This window comes from Chamaea fasciata, unplaced genomic scaffold (assembly GCF_029207755.1).
Source record: "Chamaea fasciata isolate MVZ Bird 193981 ecotype frontalis unplaced genomic scaffold, bChaFas1.0.hap1 SCAF_5, whole genome shotgun sequence".
In the NCBI taxonomy this organism is placed as follows: domain Eukaryota; kingdom Metazoa; phylum Chordata; class Aves; order Passeriformes; family Sylviidae; genus Chamaea; species Chamaea fasciata.
The window spans coordinates 32,484,038-32,500,525 of NW_027094090.1; the positions used below are offsets into that span (position 1 = coordinate 32,484,038).

The window sequence follows — 16,488 nt, forward strand, 5'->3', positions numbered from 1 at the left end:
CCAAGTCCACTAATTGACTAGAAAACAAGAACCGAGAGCTTAAACTCTACGTTGGATTGGGAATCAATAGAATCATCAGTTTACACAGTTTGTTATCAGCAGCTCACTTGCTGAATGCCTGTGCTGCTATACACTGTATTAATTGAATCCTTTTTCAAGATCAAGGTTTAGAACCACAAAAAACATGTTTACAAAAATTCATCCATTAGCAACGAAGTTAGGCAAGGATGAAGACCCACTGATAGCTGGAAGGGCTTCCACCTCAGCTAGCTTTACTATATCCTGCATTCAGTTATAACACAAGCAGTAAGATATAAATCTGTATTACAAATTCTTGGGTTTTATTAGAGAAGTTAGGTCATTCATCACTATCTCCAGTGCTGTTTCTGTTTACCAGGCAGTTTAAAATGTAAAGATCTTCAGGCACTGTCTAGGACACAGGTAGTTGGAAACAATTCCTTGCCCGCTGACAAAACTTTTAAAAATCCCCCAGATTTAACATTAACACACATTTGCCAAGAATGTGAGTAAAGTTTCAGATACTGTTCCATTATGAAAAACAATTATTTCACATGAAGCACTGGTAGTCCCAGAAAGTCTTACCCTTGTCTCTCCTTGGCACTTCTTAAAGCTCTGCTTCAAATGGCACGTTGTATGCTTTGCTGTTTCTATTTGTACCACTCAGTACCTGTCTAGTACCATAGACAGACTGAACCAAGGAATAGGAGATCTCTCCCTGAGTAACTGCAGTTATGCAACACAAAGCACAGAGACGTGGGCAGCTCCAGGTGAACCTTTGGCAAAGTAAGCTATTGATGGTCCTGCTCAAGCCTGATGAACAATGAAGCTGTTTTCCAGCACTATGTATTGAGAAGTATTTTCCCCAAAATTTCTATGAAAATATAGTTTCTGTATGAATTCAATTTTGGCAGAGAAATAAGTTTCAGAGAGTAAAACACTGTTCTTATCTGTCAAGCCCTGGTGTGTGTGGGGTGGGAACTTATCAAAGTTCTTTCTAAACTTGGAGATTCTAACCCACAGATTTATTCCTGAAGTGGCTGGAAACCTTTTTCCTGTTGTTTTCTCTCATTAAGTGTAGCCATTAGATCCACAGCTATCTCTAACTTGTATGTTTTGCTTCCTTGCCCCTCCTCCTGGAATTTCACATTCCAGCTCTTAGAGAAGCCGTGGATGTCATCAGCAGTTGCTCTGAGCTCCTGGGAGTTCTTACATATTCGATATGATTTTCGTATCATAATTTTATCTTTATTTCAATATCATCATCCTCACTGATAATCCTTACAAAAATACTTACTTAGCTTCGTACTACCATGTCTGCATAACAGCCTTGCTTTTTATTTTTTTTGCAAGGCACAAATCTAATTAGCACTTTTTAGCGCTGTTTGTAACAGCTACATACTACCAGATTCTGTGTGCTAATTAACTAATAATGCCGAGTAGTTTATAATACTTAACTTGCAGCCTCAGATAGGTTGCTGGTGCCAGTCACACAATGCGGCTGGCTGTAATGACTCGGGCGGAGGAAGCGGGCAAGGTATACAATTGCAGGCATTACGCTTACACCAGCTAGATCTACGAGAACAAACTCTTGTTTTCAAATGTTTGTAACCAGCACCCCAACCCTTAATTCCCACACCGTTTTGATCCTTTGAAATCTCCATACAAACATGAAGACAGAGAGAAACTAGTTATGTAATATGTGGGCTCTTTGTTGTTGTTGTTGTTGTTGTTGTTGTTGTTGTTTTGTGTGTGTGTGTGTGTGAAATGCCAAGCAACAGGGTGCACTGTTTGTACAAGGTTCAGGCAACAGTGACTGAAACGAACACAACAAATTATCCGTTGGTTTCTGCGAAGGTCTGGAAAAGCTAATACGAGTCACAAAGACTATTTGAACCCGCCACGGTATTTGCACAACAACACAGACGGTAACATCATATGAATTACAGTGATACAAACCACTCATCTGGTAGCGAGGCGTAAGAGATCTAATGATGCACGCGCTCCAATTAAGGCACTGACGGAAACGTCGCCTGCCCGTCCCTCCCCGGGGGGGACGATGGGACAGGGGAGGCGGGACGAAAGACCTCCCGACCGCGAGGGGGCGCTGCACCGCCCGGGCCTGCTCCGGCCCCCGCCCCGCGGCTCCCGGGAAGGGCGGGGCCGCGGCCACCCCCCGCAGGCGTCACTCCCAGCATGCAGCGCGGCGCGCTCCTGCTCCTGCCGCCGCTGCCGCTGCCGGTCGGAGAAGATGGCGGAGGGAGGCGCGGCGGATCTGGAGACCCAGCGCACGGACGTCGCGGCGCTGCTCAAAACCGTCCTCCGCAAGGGCGACACCTGGTGAGAGAGGAGCGAGGGCCTCGGGCAACGGGCGGCGGCCCCCGCCCCCGGGGCCTCTTGGCTGCCCGAGGGACCGATCTCCTTCCCTTCGCCCCCCCCGCTCCCGGGAGTGGCTCGACGTCCCTCCCGCTGCCGGGGAAGTGGAGGCGGGTGACAAGGGCAGTGCTGTCCCCCGCGCTTCCCGCCGCTCGGTTCCCGCGGCTCCTGCCAGGCGGGGAGCGGCCGCCCGGGTGCGGCGGGGCCTGGGCCCGGCCCGGGCTGCGGGCGGGAGGCGGGGAGGCTCCGAGGTCAGCGCCCGGCGGGGGAGGGCGGGCCGGGAGCGGCGCGGCGGCCGGGGCGCGCTGCCGGCGGGCAGCCCCGGATGGCGGGCCCGGGGCGCGCAGGGCACTTGTTTTGGCTGCGCCAGAAGTATTGAGGTGGGGGAGAAGAGCTCTGCTACCAGGCGTTTCTTCCATTATCCAGGCTGAAATGGCCCCGGCCTCACCTTCACGTTGTCAGAAATTATATCTGTACTGCTGCCTAAGTGCCTTGAATGTCCGTCTGTGGCTGTGATAAGCCTTGAGTTTAATTTTTTTTGCGGCTATAGACGTGTTAGCTTCCTAAGAAAGAGTCCCTGAAGGTGCGAGCGGGCCCTTATGATAGGTTTTCGACAGTGAATGTTTGGAAAATATGTTTTTCTGGTCAGTTGTAAAATATTTCTTCGTATGTCATACAGATTGTGAACAGAATCATCCACGGTTGAAAAAAATTAGGTTGAATAAGCACCTCTTTTGGGCGTGTATTTGGTAATTGAGCTTCTATATTTATAGTTCTGTGAGACTAGGAAATGGGACCCTTTTTTTTTTTAGGAGGGGAAAAAATAAAGAACTGGCACTTTTTCCACGACTCAACCTCTTCATCTCTTCCTGTGTGAAACTGTCACCCAAAGACAAAGGCTGAAGCATTAACTTACAAGAAAATTAACTATGAATACACAGAAGTAGAACTAGCCCACCTCATTTCAGCTGTCATCACTCACTGTTCCAGTTCTATAAAAGACTATATTTAACAGTGTTGATACTGCAGCATGTGTCAGAAGCATACATTCTGATGCATTATTCAAATACTGCTGAGTATATATTCAGTTTTGGCATACCAACAGACTGCTCTTGAAACTGGAAAAGTGTAAGAAACTAGAAAAGGGAAATGAATTCACGTGGTAGTATGGAAAATGACCAGCGGTAGTAAAAGTGTGCTCAGGCTTGATGTCTTTCGAGACTATTTTTTTGCGGTTCTGTTGGGTAGTTCCCGGTTACTAAAACAATGTTTCAAGCAGTTAATATTGTTCAAACTGATAGTGCTTTTATGACTAGTTGGCAGAATGACCTACACAGTAAATTTACTGTGCTGTTTACTTTTTTTAGTATGTTCAATATTTCAATACGAAAGAATCAGTTATATGGGAAAAGCTTCTAAGTGTTCTGTGAAAATATATCTAGCTGTGATTGACACTGATATAAGTCCAGTGTTTTAAAACTGAATAAGCAACAACAAAGTCCCATTTTAAGTTGTACTCGTGAACTTTTAAATCAAGCGACATAAGTGTGTATGTCTGTGCATTCATAGGCTGTATACTTTGACTGTGCAGCTATCTTGACAAATTAAAGAGTACATTTAGCCCAGATGCTTTCTTAGAGGTTTTTGTCAGGTTTTTTTTTTTTATTTTTTGGGACATCAGTAAGGAAACAACAGCTGAAGTGCTGTAAGCCATGATTCAGAATCGCGTTGATTCAGTAGTAAATAGTGCTGAAAAATATTTCAGCTTGTTCTGTTGGAGCTTTAAAATGCTCAAATGCAGTCCTTTTAAAAATGTTGGCTTATACATAAAAAAGTCTTTTCCATGCTCTTCAGAATTTAGAGTGGAGAGAACGATAAGCTGCATATGTAAAGTATAAAGCTTTGGGGGTTTTCTCTAAGAAAAAAGCAACTAAAGAGTAGGGCAAATAGAGGCAAATCTTAGAAGCGTCTGTGAAGTGACTGGTGAATTTCTTCATTAGCTCTTCATGTACACTGCAGAGAGAAATAAATAAAATTGGCTTGAAATGCAACATTTTAGAGTTAGGTATGGGAAGAAGAATTGCTAGAATTAGAAACCAGTTGTACAGGTGGTTTAATAAGCTAATAGAGTTTGTTCCATTAGATGTTTTTAAGGGTAGCTTAGGAGTAGTATGCATTAAGCTGTATTTCTCCAATGGACAGAGGTTAGTGGTTTTTAACTGCTTTAGCTGCAGGGACAAGATTTTGAGCTAGTTTGTCCCAGTGTTTTGTTTTTGGGTTTGGAGTTTTTTTTGCACTCTTTATGTCCAGTTAATAAATTACTAAACTCTGAGAGACTGAGGATTCTTCTGTCTCTCAATTTATCTTAATTTTTCCAAACATACATTAAATAAACATCAACGTTTTCCAGGCAAGAACTTCCTTTGTTTGTCAGTTCTTTTGAATAATGTCTACTTTTGTTAGTAAAGTCAGTATAAAAGCTACACTTTTGTTCCACGGAACTTGAATTGATACAAGTGTTACTTCTTGCAGTATTGTCCAAAGGATCTTCAGGTTCTCTGGTTGAAAGACCTAGACTTGTTTTTAGGAAAAAAAGAAAATTCTGCATTCATTTTATGTCTCACAGTTTTAGCATCCAGTATGATTACATCTCAGTATTTTGAAATTCTACTGGTGCTTGACAAGTGAGGAGAATTTGTGAGGAGATTTTACCCTCTCATTTAGAATGACAAAATTATTGGTTTGCTGCAGGCAAATCTGAACTCACTCAGTGTCTTCTGCTCTCAGAAATTGAAGAGCTGGTGATGTTTATCAGGTTTTTAGATGCAGGATAATTTGTGTGACCAACTGGTCTTGGTGATGTTATTTAATGCCTTTGTAGCTGCAGTGTTATTCTTGAGAACCTTGCCAAGGTTTCTGTTTTTACAGTATCACAGAAGCACAGTTTTCAATACTGAAAGTTATTGATCTTGGAACAGTTTTGTTATAGAGGGGAGGACTGTCACTTTTTCTATGTGACTCCTTGGGTGATTTCTCTGTAATGTCTTCTTCATATTACAGTGTGATTTCTTGATAAAACCACCTGCTGCCCTGACTTCCCTGTAGTTTCTGTTCTTTTGTGGCTGTCTTAGTCAGAGATGTTGTCTCAGTAGCTCAGATACATTTCAAATGCTTTCACACTGTTGGCTACTTCTTGTGCATATTGTCCATCTATGGTCTAGGATATGTAACCGCATTTCTCACCTTTAGGTGTCACCTGCCAATAAATGTTTTACTTAAAGTGTGTGACAGTGACTTAAAAATAGCTAACAGCTCAGCAATCAGTTTTACCACTTCTTCTCTCTCTTCCTCCCGGAGTTTCCACACTGGGCGTCTTTCATCTATTGCTTGCCATAACAGTTTGTGAGCTGATGAGAATATAGAAGTTATTTGGAGAAGAATTAGGCAGTTACAGTGGACAAAACCTATCACACTGATTTTATTTAATGGCTGAGGGAGGAACAAATGCAATCATTAGATGTTTGAATAGGGAATACCAAGCAGCAGTATATATGTACTATATACAGAATATACTAGTGAAACCATTCTACTGTCCTGTTCTGGTGTCCATATGTGACTGAAGGTGTTCATTTAGAATGAGTTCAGACATCTCAAAATCTAGTAGGGAACGCAGAAGCCTTGTCTTTCAGAGGAGAGCTTGGAGAACCTTTGTTTTGCTAGAATTTTGAGTCACATGCTGAAATAGTTATGTAAGAGGAAGATGTCTTCTAGGATAAGGCTTTTTAGACGAGCAGATAAAGATTTAAGACACTATATAAACTGTAGCTAGTCAGGTTTAGGCCAGAAGGAAGATGTTGATATTCAGCCCTGTTAGCCAATGAATTTGGGTGCCAGTCATCACTTCACAAGAGTGATGAGATAGATTCTTAATCTCTTCTTGGTTTTTAAGGCATGCAAATTAGTAAAACCACAGGAGTATAGTAGTTTTGGTTTTCAGATGTGTCTGATGCACATTACTTCTGAAGTTCTGCTAAGTCTAGGTAGTTGTTGTTATCCATACAGTACATTTCCTGGATGGTGAAAAAAATATTCTTTTCTTAACCGGTGGGAATTTCTTTGCCTTTTCAATTGTAATACTTGTCACTGAAGAGAGTAAGTAAAAATGAAGTGGGGTAAAAATCCTTCCCCAGTGAGTGATCAGTAGATATGATAAGTTCAACTTTAAAGGATTTTTCCTCCAGAAGTGAATTTCCCCACTGAACATGTGAGCATTTTAATTCTGGCTGCAGTGAAAACTCAGGAATCTTGATGAACAGACATCTGTAGCCCTGCTTAAGAACCATGCAGTGCCCATCATTGATGACAGCCTTGATGCTGAAGAGCTTAGCTTTAATAGCTTTTTACCCTGTGGTCTTCAAAGAACATGATGGGTTGAAAGGGACCCACAAAGATCATCAAGTCCAACTCAGCCCTGCACAGGACATCCCCAAGAGTCAGGCCATGTACCTTTTTCTCACTACTGTCTTCTCAGTGTATTCCACATTCCATCATCCATCGTTGTGTTGTACGTGAAGAGAAGCTAGATTGAATGTTAATGGAAGATTTTACTTGATTTCACTGAGGGCATGATGAGATGTTATGGACTTGTACTTCAATAATACTTGGAATGATATTCTAAATTATTTTGGTAACTTCATAAAATGAGAAACAAGGAACACTATGTCAGTGTTCCAAGGATAGATTAAGAGTTGGACAGAGGTTGGTTTTTTTGTTTGTTTGTTTGGGGTTTTTTGTTTGTTTTTTCAGATGAAGGTTAAGGTGCTGATTATGACTTCTAAACCTGGTGGTTGAAGTTTGGTGTTAGATTTCTCTTACTGCGTAAGGAGTGGTGCTGCATGTGACCACTGGTTTACAAAGATATAAGTTCTTCTGGACAATACGTACAGTGGAAATAAGTAGATGCATTTTTCTTCTGTTAATTGATTAGGTTGGGTGAGAGCATGTTAAAATCATGTTTGTTCCAGGCTTTTGCCTGAAAATTGATTTGTTAGATTATTTTTTAATGAAAAGTCTTGACTTAAATGGAAAATTTCTAAGGGTGTACAAAACACTTACATGTTTGTTAATATAATGTTCACACTGAAATTTTAACATAAAACTGCACTCCACTACTTTTGGCTGAATTGTACTTTTTGGTCAGTCTCTTGGTAGTAAGGATGAAGAATGTGCTGCTTATGCTACAACAGCACATTATGGGAGTGGAGCACATCATGAGCTGTAGTGAGAATTTGATTAGTTGGTTTGAAATCTTGGTGCATTTTGTTGAACTAAACATTTATTTCTGAAGAGGAATCTGGAGTACTTAGATTTCTTAAAAATTGGAGGTAAACTGTATATTTTTTTTTGTCTTTGACCTCTGCATTTTTTTCTTGTGGATTTACCTATGTTTTGAATAGGTTTGTGTGATAGAGTAGAATAATTACAATTTTGAACTTGAAGAACTTGTTAATTCTGAAAGAAAATTTAATTTGAAGGCATCTGTTAAATAGGAGTGTATTTGGTCAAGCAGTTTTGGTCACCTTAATCAAAGTAGGAATACAGATACAAACCCATTCTTACATTCTTATTTTCGTAGTTGCAGTTGTGCAGGAACAAAAATCAGATGCTGTGCCTTTAAGCAGGAGTCCTAATTTGCTTTCTGCAAAACAGTTGTTCCACTTTGTCCTCTGTATTGCTTAATCTGTACTCATGCACAGTGAGGAGAGTAAAAAAAAAATCATCACCTATCTCTCTGGACAATTTGCACAGTTTTACTGTTAAAAGTGAAATTGCTTCTGTTCAGAAGATATGATGTCCCAGCAGTATACAGTGCAGAATGAGTGTCTCTGTGATGTGTCTTTATTGCATAATAAAGTTTTCTGGTTTGATTTTGAATTCAAAGAGCTTATGTATCAGTCAATATAAATAAATCTAGGTTACATGTTGTTTAATTCTGTCTGCATATAATGGTCACAAGAATTCAAAATACTTTTGACAGCAGTGGGAAATACCAAGATCTTAGTCCTACTGTTCAGATATTTTTCTGTCAACTTAGATGTTGACGAAAAGAATGAATGCTGTTGTACTTGTGTAATGTTTCTGTTATGTTAATTAGGTTTATTAAGTCCAAATATACAGTAAATCACAGATAGAACTTGAATTACATTGAAAAGTTACAAACCATGGGAGAATTTAAAAAATCAGTAAGTTTCCTGCTAGTACTTCCTTTTTTTCAGTGAACAATGTCCATGTAGTCATACAGCTGCGAAATTTAAAAATTGATCATTATTTTTTGTTGAGTTTTTATTTAAGAAATGAATTTGTATTTACAAGTGTTGTAATAGTTTCAACTTTTTGTACTTGCATGTTAATCTGCAGAAGGCTGTAAGTAATCGTATTTTAGGCTGCCTTGAGTCTCTGCAGTTGATCATTTGGTCATACATAAGGATAGTCTTTTCTGGTAAATTTAATTGGGTGACCCAGTTTTATTAGGTTTGCATGGCAAAGTGTTGGTAGTGGGGTTGCTACAGGGGTGGCTTTTAGGAGAAGCTGCCAGAAGCTTCTCCTGTGTCAGACAGCCAATGCCAGCCAGCTCCAGATGGACTGACTAGTGGCCAAGGCCAAATATCCAAGTGGAAAGGGACCTATAAGGGACTGTGAATCCAACTTCCTGCTCTTTGCAGGACTTCCTAAAGCTAAACCATATGTCTGGGAGTGTCTTCTTGACTGGCTTGGTGCTGTGACCACTTCCCTAGGGAGCTTGTTCCAGTGACCAGCCACCCTCTCAGGCTTTTAATGATGTCGAGTGTTAACTTCCCCTGTTGCAGCTTTGTTCCATTTCCTCATGTTTTATTTCATTACCTGGCATTCCAGAGGACTCTAGAGTGTAAATTGTCCCTTGTATATGATAATCCACTTCAGACAGGCAAGAAACATTTTACAGAAGAGAGCAGATATATCTTAAGAAGCAATCTGAAACTCTACTCAGAAGTAAATACTGGGTAATGAAGTAGGCCAGACTTGAACTGGAACATATTCACGTGTTCTGTAGTTTCTGGTTCTATTTGCACAAAGAAAATTTTAGGTATACATAATATGACCAAGAAAAACTCCTAAAGCTAATTAAACTGTACAAATATTTTTCAGTATGTTAATACTGAAAATTCCATATATGAGTGTAATTTTCAGCAAATGGTACATGCATGTTTTCGCTTACTTTTAAGTAAAGGTTTGGGACTATTCCAGTGTTCTATGCTATCGACCAGTTGGCTCTAAGTGACTTGGTTGTACTATTTTCTTCCTGCTTACTAGCTAAACTGATGACATGCCAAAGAGCAAAACTTGTGTTTCCTGGTTGAGTGAAATCTTGATTCTATAAAGTAACAAACATTTGTTAATCATAATTCTAAAAACTGGATAGGCCATACATTATAACTTTGATGGGGAGTTCTGGGGTAGCCGCCTTGGTCAGGTCCACAGTTCAAAAAACTACTGTAACACTAGGCTCATTTGGAACTCCTTCCTGCATTAGGTAATAGTAACAAAAATAAAGGCAAAACATTGTACCAAGTTTAATATACATATATTTTGGTCTCTGTTTTACTAGTGTATGCTATGCTATTTTTGTATCTGGGACCACACACATTACAGGGAAGTATATCTTGTGCAAGTGCATACCCCAAGTTTTTAATATTTTTTCCTTAAAAAGGGATCAAATATCATTTAAGAAATGAATGTTTAGCAGATGTAGTTCCGTTTACTTGAGCAGCTTCCTCTTAAATTACTGGACATCCCTCATAGGTAATACTTAGTTTTCAGGTGGTTGATTGTATCATGGGTATTACAACACTGATGAAAAGATAAATTAAGTTGCCTTCCAATGGTTTGCCTTCTCTTGTGCAGATAAGAGTCTTGTTGATCTTGGTGAGAATGCTGTATTGAATGGTTTTTTTAGAGTCAAAAGCTTTAACTTACAAATCTCTGATTATTACCTTTTGCATTAATGCAAAGAAGTTTGGATTTTAGCTACAGAAGTGCTTTAGCAGGTTGATTCATTTGTCTTAAACTAAGCACGGTGTAACTGTGCTCCTGGGTTGTTTTTTTTTTCCCCTTCCCCACCATAATCTTTAATGTGGCATATCCTTCTTGCATAAAATGAGGGTAGTGTATAGCATTTGAATGCAAATTTCTTGATTTCCCTAATGTTACTGGAAAAGTAGTACTTCAGGTCTTGATTAAGAGCAAGTTCTTGTAGGGGGGTGTTCTGGTTTTGGTCAGGACAGAGTTAACTTTTCCATGGTGAGGGAATGGAGCCTGGAGCCCAGCCCTGAGCTTGTCCAGGTTATTATGCTTTACCACCCCCAGGGGTGGGAGTCAAGGGCTCTTGCTTAGGAGAAGAGTGGTGTGGCTTCAGGATGAGAAAAGGCAAGGCTGGACTAAGAAACCCATCCACCACTGTTCATTGTTCCCCAAGATGAGCATTTTGCATGTAAATCACCCTCTTTTTAACACTTCTGTTATTAATATTACTGCTGTTACTGTTCATTGTTCTTGTTTATTTTTCCAGTAAATTGTTGTTATCTCAGCCTGTAATCTCTGCTTTTTGTGGGATGGGGGAAGGGGAGCAGTTTATAGTTGGGGTTTTTTTATTCAGAGTACTAAATTGGGAAATACCATTCTTAAACCAGGATAAGAGAGAAGATCATGGCTCCTGTAACTGTGTTCAATAATAACCCAAAATAACTTTTCTCACCTGTACCAGATTGCTATTGAAGGAAAAGTAGCAGAATGTTCATGGAAGCACCTAATATGTATAAAACATAGGTGTGCATGTACATGCACATGCATGCTTATAGGCAGTAATTTGCTGTAAGAATTCACATCTATAATGTCTGCTAGCATTTTTCAAAATCTCTATGTGCAAATTTTTTTTTTCTTGGCTAAATAAATTCAGTAAATCCTTATTTTCCATGTAATTCAAGTTACCTCAACTTTGTGGTAAAGGAATTTGACTGCTGTTTAGTTCTTATTATTCTTACATACTTGCATGATTTATAAGTGGCCTTTCAGCTTTCTTTATGCAAGAAATATTAAGCTCTTATTTGAGCCTGAAGAGATTTCTAAATTCAATTCCTAAATGTGAGAGGAAGTGATGAAAGATTTTTTGCACTTCATGTTAGGAAACAGCAATGTTACTACATTTCTGATAGGGAGGACCCTAAAGAGATACTGCACAGCAAATTTTCATTGATGGCAAAATTAATTGGATATGGAAGAAGAAAGCTGATGAAATGTTGAAATAGATAGTGTTGAATATTTAAAATCTAGAACAGTGGACCCCAAGCTTTCTCCCACTGTTCAATTTTATTATCAAAAATTTGTATTAATCACTCTGTTACTGGGGTGTGATAAGACATTTAACACAAAGCATTTGAAAAGTAAAATGATTCTCCAGGAGCAACAATTTCTTAAGCATTAATTAAAATAAAGGCAATTTGCCTGTATGATAGTTCCTCTTCTGTGTGAAGTTATATCTTTCCTTCTTAAGATTTGTAGCTCATTCAAATTTAGGTCAAGAAAGTTGAGGCCAATGGGACAAGTCTAGCAGGTTTGGTGGTGACTGCATTCATAACCACACACAGTTACAGCTCTTATAGGATAGAGCTGGATGGCCACAGCAGAAGAGAAAGGGGAGAATCCTGTTGCCCTTAAGTACATTCATGAGAATGAAAACTTAGTGTATAAAGCAAAAGGCAAGGGCATGTCAGATTAATCAAATTCAGTTTCATCCTAACATAGTAGCAAAAGATTTGGGACAGTCCAGGCGGAAGAGGTGAATACTTTTAGGAAGGAGAAATAATGCATGCGGTATCTTTAAAAAATAAATAAAAGTCTGAGCATCACTGAACAAATTTGGTATCTTGATCTTAAAGAAATTCTGGACTAAAAGGGTATAAAATGCAGGTAGCACTGAACTTCGTAAAAGCCAGACTGTGACAACAGTTTAATCTGGATAAAAATACTGTAGAGCTGAGATTAGAGATATAATCGCTTTATATGGAAGTGTGATGTTCGTAATTATTTGTAGGAGGAACATCTAGTCCTCTGTCAAAAGCACAGCATTTACTGTTTGTGTTGATGTTGACTCAGAGGAAGAAAACATGCTCTCTCTGGTTCTTGACAAGGCATCAGATTCCTGAAGTTTTTAAAGTTGCACATTAATGTTATAAATAAAACTACATCAGTAGACAGTTCCTGACTGAAAGTTCTCTCTTACTTTTTTAAAGGGCTGTCTAATTACAGAGATTTGACTTGAATCTCTTGAATTCAAAAATCAAGAACAGGAATTAAAGGTGCAAAAAAGGAAAATGTCCTTCATGCAAAAAAAGGAAAATGTGTTTTTTTCAGTTTGCCATTTTTCAGCCTCTGTTATGTTGTATTGGTAGTCTTGCAAAACTGTACCTGGTGCTGTTAGTGAGATCTTTAATTGACCATAGGTGAAGTCCTCACTGGTAGGAGCTGCTGATAATGGTTGGCAGAACAGAGAGAAAAGCCTTGTCATTTCACAAGGCTGATGAATGCTGGTGCATTATTATGAATGAGGTAGGAAGTAGTAGCATGCCAATAATTAATATGTATATCTTCTTCCTTTTAAGGTATCTAGTGGATAGTCGCTGGTTCAAGCAGTGGAAAAAATATGTTGGTTTTGACAGCTGGGACAAATACCAGATGGGAGATCAGAATGTGTACCCTGGTCCTATCGACAACTCTGGACTTCTCAAAGGTAACTGCCTCTCACTGTGAAATAAGCTAGTATAAGATAGTACATTATTTGTGAAATTGTCACAGATAGTTCATCTTTTGAAGTTGGCAGTGTAGATGAACTTCAGCGTATATAAAGGTAAAAATTCTGGTTTCTTTTCAGACCGTGACAAGGGAACTGGAATAGATTTCCCTAATAAATCACAATTTTATAAGTACAATTATTGAAACTCCTTTGTGATGGTAACAAAATATGGAATAATGTACAAATTCCTAGTTTATAGTGAGATTTTGGGTTTTCTTGAGAACTGAAAATTAGTCAAGTTGACAAAAAGATAGCTTGAGTTCACTATGATTTCCCTTTTTTTTTGGTAGCTTAACCGAATTGGTTGATTTAAAGTAAGATTTTTTTAAAAAAATCTTACTTTAAAGTTTTTTTAAAAAAAACTTTCTTCTGTAATAGTGCCCCAAGTCCTTGCTGTAGTTCTGGAACATTTGAAGAAGTGGTATTATTCAGTTCAGTAACTTAAGGTGTGTGACATGATAGAGGATAATTTCCTATTTTCTTTATGGTCTTGTTATGTTATGTTAAACTCTGTCAGTGCTTTAATTACTCAGGTTTGACTGACTTCTGCTGAACAGTAGCCAAATTTTTGAACACGGGTCTCGAAATACTTTCCCTCGTGTTTTAGTCTTCACATCAAATTCTGTATTTAACGTCCAGTATCAAAATACTGTTAAAGCTGTTAATATTTAATCTGCAAAATCTAGCAAATACAAAATTGAGCAGATAATTAACTGGTTTTCTTCTCCGCAGTTACAGGTAATTAATAATACTGCTTGTTTTATTAGCACATAGTAATACCAGTTTTTCCAACTTCACAGGGTTTATGATGAACTCTTGACTCTCTTAATTCAAAACTTCTGTAATTAGTATCTCATTATTTTACAAATTACATCTTAAAGATGATTGCATCATTCATAAATTTGTTGTATCATGTTCTACTAATTGTCAGTGTAAATGGGTGTGTATGTCTGTCTGACCCTGACCAGTGCCTTTGCCTTTGGTGCTGTATTGTCATATGCATCTATATGTTGTGTTCCATCCAGAAACTTTAAGATCTTTTTGCTCCAGGTGAGTGTTGTGTTTTGTCTTCTGAAATGTGAGGATTTAGATCTTTTATCCATTCGTGTAGTAAATCTTGCAGTGAGTCAAGGATATTCAGGTGTTACATCTCAGCTGACATCAGATGTAGCAACATCTTTTTATCCTCAGTGAGGCAGAATCAGCTTGTCTTTCTTTTGTGTCTTCCCTTTCAGAAAAAGGCGATTTCTAGTTGTACCTAACACTGTTCGTTCATCTGTACCGTTTATAACTTAATCTACGTACATGTTCAGATTATGTTTAAAGTTACTGTTGTTATGAAGCCTACTTTAGGGTTAGCTGTCCAAATCTGAAGTCATGTTAGCCATTTTCCTAAAAGCCTCTGAAAACCTGTATTCTGTCGTTTTGACATTACCAGTGCCCCTTGCAAAATAGACGGTATCAGGGGTTGTGACCATTACTTTTTGCTCATTCATGGTTCTAAACTATGGCTTCACACTGGCAGTGATTTCATGCATCCGGTTACCCTCCGACACCTACTGTTCCTGTGTAAAGGTAGTTTTAAAATTAAGGGCACTGGTGCCCAGCAAATAATAGCTTTCTCTTTCACCCATTTCAAAGCAACAGTCCTCTGTACTAGGTTTTCTATTTAGCATAAACTGACCCTGAAAATGCTTGGATTTTAATCTTCGACAATTTTTATCTTAATAATAGTATGCTCTAGTTGCTCTCATGCTGCTCTCCTTAAAAATGCACATCTGATATAAAGAATAAAAAAGTCTAAAATGGGCATGCTTTCTCAGATATTCTACAGTGTAATGCAGTGATAAGGAAAGCTGTAATTGAATTCACAAAAGACTGATTCCAGGAAACTGAAGCAGTATGTTGTGCTTATATTACTTAAATGCTTCTCCCTTGTTTCCAGAACATTTGGATGAAGTGAGAGCAGTGAAAAGTAACAGGTAGAGATTTCAGTTAATCGCAACATGTGCAAAAAATGTTGAGTGTGATGTAATGCACATGTCATGCTCAAAAGAAGAGATACATCGTCAGAGCGGGCACAAGGAAGTCGGTATTTAGAGTAGCTGATGGTTCATCATAGAAAACGGTTGTATATGAGGGACTGAATTGTCAGAATCAGGGTATCTCTTTGATGGTTCTGAAAAAAATGGTACTAGAAATAATGTTGGTATTTTTAGAAGGAGATAATAGAATCCAAATTACACCTCACGATATAAGAACAGTGCAGAAATACCGTATCAATCTTGTGAAGAGTTACGTTGACCGGAAGTGCTCGTGGATTTCTCCCCACACTGTGCTCCCAGTTACAATGTGGTGCTTCCAGACAGAAAGACAGCTGCCCTAAATGTTTGAAGCTCACAGTGGCTCACATCTGGAATCATCTCTTAGTCCTAAAAGGTAGCTGCTAGTAATAAGGATCAAAAGAAAGCTAAAAGCATGCTGCTTACTTTCAGAGATTCCAAGTTGTGCTTCATTCAAATGCAGCATCTCCCTTTCTCTTCAAAGAATTTTGTAGTGACTGTTTCCAGAGCACACAGGATCCTTTGAATAGGAGGCTGTACCATGATACTTTTCTAGTCTGACGTAGGGTGAACAACTTCAAACTTTGAATCTACAGTTATATACTCATTCTCATTTCAGCTGTGGAAGTATCCATGATGATGTGGGAATATGTGTGAAGTGAGTGGGAGAAAGGAATTGGTTTCTCTGAAAGCTAGGGTGGTGTATGGTAACAAGCTAGGTGCTTATAATTGCATGGGGATATAAAGTTGTCAGTCATACAGTAAAGGAATACCACCTGTAATAGGGGTGCTAAGCATGAACTGGATAGTTTGCCTACATTGTTTCAGAAGACCTTTGAACGCCATAATACTGGTAACACAGCTGTGACTCAAAATGCTTTGTCTGCTGTTTATGTGAAAAATGTTACATTAAAAACTCAAGTGCAGAATTACAGTATTCAAGTGAAAATAATCTTTCTCTTATAGATGGTGATTCTCAGTCTCTCAAGGAACATCTCATTGATGAGCTGGACTACATCCTTTTGCCAACTGAAGGCTGGAATAGGCTAGTGAGCTGGTACACACTGATGGAAGGTCAAGAGCCAATTGCACGCAAGGTACTCTTTAACTGCCCACAGGGATGAATATGATTCAGATGTAGTCCTG

General features: G+C 39.0%; 1 protein-coding gene across 5 annotated transcripts in view; it reads left to right on the top strand.

The window, feature by feature from the left end:
• The first annotated feature begins 2,243 nt into the window (after nt 1-2,243).
• The window catches only part of USP15 (ubiquitin specific peptidase 15), a 60,843-nt gene continuing 46,598 nt past the window's right edge, over nt 2,244-16,488 (top strand). For all 5 annotated transcript variants that reach the window (XR_010720792.1, XM_066183160.1, XM_066183161.1 and 2 more), the window contains exons 1-3: nt 2,244-2,358; nt 13,089-13,216; nt 16,309-16,439. Coding sequence is in view for 4 of the 5 variants with exons in the window: in XM_066183160.1 (XP_066039257.1) it covers nt 2,270-2,358; nt 13,089-13,216; nt 16,309-16,439 (348 nt within the window). In the remaining variant the exon portion in view is untranslated. The remainder of the gene's footprint in view (nt 2,359-13,088; nt 13,217-16,308; nt 16,440-16,488) is intronic.